At 46.8% G+C, this 7616-nt stretch overlaps 2 protein-coding genes across 2 annotated transcripts in view; one reads left to right on the top strand and one right to left on the bottom strand.

Moving 5' to 3' along the window:
- Positions 1-2960, top strand: part of pard6a (par-6 family cell polarity regulator alpha) — a 27323-nt gene extending 24363 nt beyond the window's left edge. The window contains exons 5-6 of the mRNA XM_034878611.1: positions 632-831; positions 2231-2960. Coding sequence (XP_034734502.1) covers positions 632-831; positions 2231-2528 — 498 coding nt within the window. The 3' untranslated portion in view covers positions 2529-2960. The remainder of the gene's footprint in view (positions 1-631; positions 832-2230) is intronic.
- The window catches only part of tesmin (testis expressed metallothionein like protein), a 26151-nt gene continuing 18716 nt past the window's right edge, over positions 182-7616 (bottom strand). The window contains exon 14 of the mRNA XM_034878609.1: positions 182-193. The gene's annotated coding sequence lies outside the window, so the exon portion shown is untranslated. The remainder of the gene's footprint in view (positions 194-7616) is intronic.

Here is a 7616-nt window from a genome sequence, read left to right on the forward strand (position 1 = left end):
CCTCTCTAGCTCGCTCTCTTCAGTCCCTCTCTAGCTCGCTCCACCACATGCTGCTGTTGAGCCTCGGTCTGAAACTCTGCCATTTCAACCGGTTTACAGTTGGTAACCTAGAAATAAAACAGATTGAGGATCATTTTATTTCTGTAGTTTGACCAGCTGACTTCTCTATTGGCTGTTGAAACCGGAGACGTCTCTCACTGGAAACCCGGCCTCTGGACCAGCTGGCTCGCGGCCAAACCATCAGCTGTTTGAGTCGAGCCGAGACGGGCCGGTTCAGACCGCTGGAACGGTTCTCCGCGACATTCCACAACGGTTTTGTCTCGTTGCTAATCTTTGGTCCGAACTGGACTTTGGAGCTCTGACCCAGAATGTGAAGTATTGAAGTCAGTCATGTGGGACTACTGTAAATAGCTTTGGAGCCCGCTGGTACAGCAGGCTGATGATGATGTGTTGTGATCTTAATACAGCGTTAACAGAGGAGAAAAGAGCAGCAGGAAGTGAAATATCTATATAAAATGTCTTCACTTATTCAGATTAGAAGGGGAAGGAACTGATCTTTCTTTGTCTTTGACGCCCTGGGCGTGTCCTTTCCTCCTTGTCCACGACTGAGAGCCTCTCTCTGTGATTTCAGGTCACAGACATGATGGTGGCCAACAGCCACAACCTCATCGTGACGGTCAAACCGGCCAACCAGAGGAACAACGTGGTGCATCGTGGGAGCAAAGCCTCACTGGGCAACTCGGGTTCTGTGGGCTCAGCCGGATCGACCGGCTCGGCTCTGTCGCATGACTCGCCAAGCCCCGCCTCTCAGAGCAACCCCATCACCGCGAGGTACACACTCACACACACACACACACACACTGCAAATTATTTGGTTCATACCAAGATAGAAGTGTTAGATAATTGATCTTGTTTTAAGAGTGAAATTCTTATTTTAAAAGTTTAACTTTACACTAGAATCTTAAATCAAGCAAGCTGGTCAAGTGAAATGATCTCGCTGCATAGACAGATGATTTCACTTGACCACCTTTCCCCTCAGATTTGGGGTTTTTAATCTTGTTTTGACACCCCCTTTTTACCAATGTACACACACGCACACACAACACACCACTGTAGCACCTAAAGTCATCTGACTGAACCTTTTACAAACTAGTCCAAACCATGTCTACTACTTTACAACAGCTGTTCTTCTATTTCACACCACCAGAATACGCAGTGCAGTGCAGACGTGATGCAAACACTTCTGATCATAAAGTGCATCATGTGCCTTATGGTCTCTGCTTCAGAAGAAACATTCCCTAATCTCATCTGCCTTCGTTCCTTCAGCGCTGTTGATTGGCTGGGACTCGTGACATGTGACCAATCAGATGCTGTGTTCCACATTATCAGGATGCGTTTCCTCTGCAATATTATGAGCTATCGCTACATATGTTTTTCATCAACGCATTTTTGTACTGTATTTGTTCTTAAAACAGAATCTTCCTGAATGTAGCGGCGTCTCGACACAAAGAAAGCAGCTTCCGGAAAATTTACAAGCGACATCAGTAGAATATGATCGATTATGGTCTGTCAGAATCCTCCAGGTCCGCATCATGAGTGGTTCAGCTTCACAGCCTACTACCCCTCCTGGGGCATAGGCCGCCGACAAGGGTTCTCCAGGCACTCCGGTCCTGTGCAATTTTCTCTAGTTGGCCCCAAGAGTGGCCTGTTCTCTTGACGTCCGCGTCGAGGTCTCGACGCCAGCTGTTTCGGGGTCGACCCCTTTTTCTCTTCCCCTGAGGGTTCCAGGAAAGAGATTGCCGGGTGATGTTTGAAGCCGGCTTGCGGAGAATATGCCCTAGCCATCCCCAGCGCCTTTGGATGATCTCTTCATCTGTCAGTTGTTGATTTGTTCGTTGCCACAGTTCTTGGTTGCTGATGGTATCGGGCCAGCGGATCTGTAAAATGCGCCGCAGACATGTGTTGATAAATGTCTGAATCTTCTTGGTGGTGGTAATGGTGGTCCTCCATGTTTCGGCGTCATACAACAGCAACATCAAAACAAAGATCAGGGTCTTCAATACCAATGTTAAGTCAGTGCTGTTGTATGAGTGGTTCAGCATCTACAGAGAAAACACTCCGCTCCGAGAGAGAATACTGGACTTACATCCATCAGCTGCACACTAAAATAAACATTTATTAATATTATTTTAATTAACAATATTTTTCCTGTCGTTTGTTGTTACCACAGCAACAGCATTGCCGAGGGCGACAGCGACGACGACGATGACGACGGCGACCTGATTCTGGAGAGTGACTGCCTGACGCCCTACGACTCCCTGCGGGTCGCCAACGGCAACAACACCAACCTTAACAGGGACTCCCCGGGGGTCAGGCCCCTCCCACAGAGCGTCTCCTTGCCCAATAGCGTCGGAGCGTCCCTGAGCGACAGCTCGCTGGGGACGTCCACACACAACGGAAACCCCGCCCGCACGCCCGGCGGCAGTCAGGAGAATATGAGAGAGGACGGCAACTTCATCACTCTGTGACACGGCTGGGACTATGGGCCGTCACCATGACAACCGCGGATGGTTTTCCTTTTAAAGACTCACAGACCGTTCCAGTGGACAGGTGAGGCTCCGTCAGCCCTGGTGCATTATGGGGGTTTCAACAACACTGACTCTATTTGTGGCTGAGGTCAGCTGACAGGCTCCAAACGAGGATTTATATTCGCCAGAGGGAAATTATTCAAATGCCATAATGTTTGAACTAGTGAAGTCCAGACCCAAAACCCAGTCCCTTCAGCTGGGACTCTGAGGATGTAGCGGTCTGGTTTTCGGCTTGGGGTGGAGATGTGTTTTTGTTTTTTAAATTTCCTGCGTCTGCAGATGCCGCGTGGTCCCGCTGATGTGCAGGTGAAGCTTCATGAACCGTACATGAAGTATCTTCTGAGCCCACTAGGGGGGGCGCTTGGTTAAAAGCAACAAGGCCACTCCGTGTGCTTTAACCCTTCGTTGAACAGAGAGCGCCAACTAGTGGGCTCAGGAAGTAAAGGAATACTTCCTGGAGCTTCATGTAGATCAGAAGCAGAACAACAAGACCGAAGTCCAGTTGGATGTCAGAGTGTAAAAGAGATGCTCTTTCTCCCAGGGTCAGTCTCAACCATCCCGATGACCGCAGGATGGCTGACTCGTAGACTACAACAACATCCAGTGAAATATTAATGGCTCGATTTTCTTGGCAGCACAACAGCCAGCTTGTGTTTCTAGAGCTGCTGATCTGCGGATTTCATCAACAGGAACAAAGTCACCACTTAACAGTAATAGTGGAGTCGTCTTTAAGAATCTAACTAACCACTACCTGCTTTTTAACAGCTCAGTTTTAAAATGAAAGCCTAAATCCCTGCAGACATGTGAAGGCAGCGGGAGACATGTTGACACATCTGCAGCCTCTGATTGGAGGACGTGTCGCTCAGCTGTTTCCCAGCTATGAGAGCAGCGATGGGATTGGCTGAGAGTGCATTACTATAGACCTGCAGCGCTGCACTGGTTGTTGCAACAGCAGAACAGAGCCCTCGTTGTATTATAAATCACATAATATATAGAAGAAAGGGGATTTAATGAAGGGATTACATAATATTTGCAATACCTTTTTCTTCACTAACTCGGATATCAAACACTAATCATGATTCATCTCACTGGCTTAATTCAAGGCTTATATTTAAGATAGGGTTTTCTTTCTTTTTTAAATGTGTATAAATAAAAGAAATAACACACTTTGAAAAGTGTCAGATCTTCGGTGTTGTTAGGCTAAGATATAGCTTTTACATTCTGGCATTTCAAAATATGGAAACGCAATGACTGTGAATCCCATTTATTATTATGATGATGTTTAAACATCAACAGTTGTTGAGTGGATGGGACCGGGAGGAAGTGGCTGGTAGAGACACACAGCGTTGTTACACACTGGGTCAACAGTTACAGCTCGGTATTGGAATCGCTGGACTATCTGTCTGACGTTCCACAAAAACAAGTTCCTTCACGAGGGTTTTATGCAGCGGCACCGCGGCGCCGTCCGAGGCGAGACTAGCGGTGCTGACGATGACATGCGGAGTATGACTGGATGTCCCCTAACAGACAGCCAGACAGAAAGAAGACCTCCACGCCCCGTTGGCAGAACCAAGCCCGGGGCCCGAAAACAGTGTGGTGGGAGGGAGGGAACGCCGAGACCCTCGGGACCCTCGGGACCCTCAGACTCCAAGCATCTGTATCCGTAGTGTCCGCAGCACTCCCCCAACTTAAATCTAACATCCTCTTCCAGAGCCACGTTGGGCCGGTCCAGCTCACAACAGTCCTCAGTCCCAAACCCCTGGCAGCCAACCTTGAACTAAAGAACTGAGAGCTTTAACTGGTTAGAAGCAACTATAATCATCGCTACTTGTCATTTTTAAGCAGCATTTTCACCTTTTACTGTGAGTTATTCAAACAGGTCTGATGCTCACTGACGGTGGCTCCCATCCACGGACAACTGACCAATCAGAGCTGTGTCGGAGGGATTACAACTGTGTACGTGTACGAGACGCACTGACAGGGAAACGTAGACAAGCATCAGAGTGATGACGATCAACATACTTTCTTTTGTTGTCTGTAAGCGTGAAGCAGCTCAATGAGTTCTGGATAGTCCCCCCCCCCCCCACACACAACAACTGAGAGGGGGAAAAGACTTGAGATCCATCAGAGAGTACCACGGTGCTTGAGCCGGGCCCTGAAAGATCCAGCATCTGTCGGAGAGCCATGTGTGGATGAGCTGTCCATGTTAGCGCAGCCTAACCATAAAACAACACAGAGTTGCACTGAATGCCGAAAAAGGTTTTAGCCGGCCTGTTTCCCTGTGGCCGACGGCCCTGATCCCAAAGCTGGATGGAACCAGAACCAGAACCTGAACCAGAACGCTGGCAACAAATGTTATTTAATCTGTAGATGAAGTTCTGCTGCAGGCAGAAGATGTAGCATCTCCAACCAAACCCAGGCTGCTTATTACCCCTCAACCCCAACTTAAATCAACTGTGGTCAGTAGGCTTATTCATAATAATAATAATAATAATAATAATAATAATAATAACAACAACAACAACAACAACAACAACAACAACAACAACATGTATGTGTCCCGTTGAACATGTTGCGATCCAGACGCAAACAGCTGGAGGAAAGCATGACAAGTGCTTTAATTTATGGTCCAAGTCCACTGATGCTGACCCAGATATATTCTATCAAAATTTGATGTCAACAACACACACACACACACACACACACACACACACACACACAGAGAGCCACTTGTTCCCTTTTAATGTATATTACTGTAAAATAGAAATGTAAATGTCAGATCATGAAACAGGAGCTTTTTAATGCTCGGGAAACGTTTTTATGTCAGAAGATTTTATATTAGGTGTAAAAAATGGAGAGTATTTTTCTTATTCTTGTACTTTGAAACAGTTTCTGAGTGGAGACGGGCGGAGCTGTCTGTTGTCGCTGTTTGTCTGTTTGTGTTTAGCAGATGTGCTTCTACGGACTTATTCAAGATGAAGGATGTCTTTTCAGAGCCTTGAAACTTGTTTCCAAGTCTCCAACTTGACTTGTAACGAATGCATGCCTGTCCCATGTTAATGTCCCATGTTAATGTCCCATGTTAATGTCCCATGTTAATGTGCCATGTTAATGTCCCATGTTAATGGTGGAACTTCTTGAATTACCATCGGCCATTCCATGGTTCATACGTTCATTGCTCATACTGGCTTATCACTTTATCATAACTGTAAGGATCAGTTCTCCTTGCTGTTGTATGATTAACATCGGGTGTCCCTGCCGCGAGCCGACTCCTACTAGGGCCACGCCAAGACCCCCCCTTCAATAGCAGCTCGATTGGTTGGGGTTAGCAATGACCTTGAGTGGTTATGATTGGACAGGAGCTAGGACCTGGACATGTGAACATGGACGCCTGGCCAATAGGAGTGTGTGAGGGCAGGTCTTGGCGTGGACATAGTAGGATTCGTAAATTCGCGTCCCTGCCAACGTGCACAGGGTGTGAAATAATGGAGTCATGTACCAGCTGATTGGACCAGACCAATGTGCTCCACTAATGCACAATATGAAGTGAAATGGCCCGGTCCATCATTCCCGGCACTATTTCACTTGATATTGTACTTACATGGAGTTTATTCTTTATTAATCTGTGTAGTGAAATGATTACAAGCTAACTAGGGGGGGGGTGCCCACCGAGCAGGCTAATTCAGCCCCGCCACATGTGTTTCATGACTCTGTGATGATGTCTGAAGTTCTACCATGGACTCTGTAACTTGGTTACTTAGGTTACCACTCTACTGTGGTATAGAAAGCCTTCAGGAAGACTCCATTTGTGCCAGTTCTCATTGATATTCAATGGACTAAGCTGCTTGACTCTGATTAGCTAACAGCTAGCCAATGAGAGCCTGGCTATCAGAATCCTTTACCCAGCTCATGAATATTAATAAGCTCAGGCAACATGACATCAGTCTGACCGGCTGTTGTGATTGGTTCCCCTTTCTTCCAGTCTTTGTGCTCAGCTATGCTGAACCCTCTCTAACCTGGAGGAGCAGGACCCGTCTGAGTCTGGAACGCTGCCAAACCACGGGCGAGCCACGTGAGTCGTTGCGGCGTGTTAGATTTTTCGAGAGGTGCACGTCCGGCTTACGGCGTAAGGTCGGTATGTCCAAATACCTGCGCAGGTAGCCGCGGCGTAGCATCAACGCAGAAGCATAAATCCCACTTAAAGGTCATAAAGCAGCCTGACCTGTTACCGTGACGATCACAGTGGTACGAGTTAATGTGATGTGACACGGGCGTTTTTCATAGGATGCAAAATGGTACTCAGTAGAAGAAGGACCAAGCCAAAGGGACATCTCGTCCATCTGTGTTCATGATGCCAAACCCTCCATGTCATTTTACTGTTTAACTCTGTGTGTCGCTGCTGCTGCTGCTGATGATGATGATGATGATGGTGATGATGATGATGATGATGATGATGATGGTGATGATGATGATGATGGTGATGATGATGATGATGGTGATGGTGATGGTGATGATGGTGATGGTGATGATGATGGACACTTGTGTGGCTAAGAAAAAGTCCTCCCCTGACTGTAGAAAATAAAGGAAGTGCCTTTCTGAGTTAGGATACTCGTGTTTCCGATGATGTCATGTCGTGTGTGATGTCACTGCTACAGCTGGTGTCAGAGGACAGAGGACAGCAGCACTTCCTGTATCGGCCGGATAGAGGGTTCTCATTGGACGCGTGCCCTGCACTGAACACACAGCGGTTTCTGTATCAAGTCTGTAACTTAGAGTAACTGTGAATGTTATTTGGAGATCAAATATGATTATCAAAATAAAGTATTATTAAAAGGTTTGTATTTCTTCACTTCCTGTTTTCCGTTGAACTTAATTAAATGAAACCCAGATTTCTGAGATAGGAACTTTTTGAAAACGGGTCAAATTTGACCCGAGGACAACAGGAGGGTCAACCTGTCCTCTTTGTTTCTTTCATCGAGTCTCGTTGTCCTTCCTGTCTTGGTTTTCTTTCTTTTCGTCCATTCTTTC

Source organism: Etheostoma cragini, chromosome 8, assembly GCF_013103735.1.
Source record: "Etheostoma cragini isolate CJK2018 chromosome 8, CSU_Ecrag_1.0, whole genome shotgun sequence".
NCBI lineage: Eukaryota > Metazoa > Chordata > Actinopteri > Perciformes > Percidae > Etheostoma > Etheostoma cragini.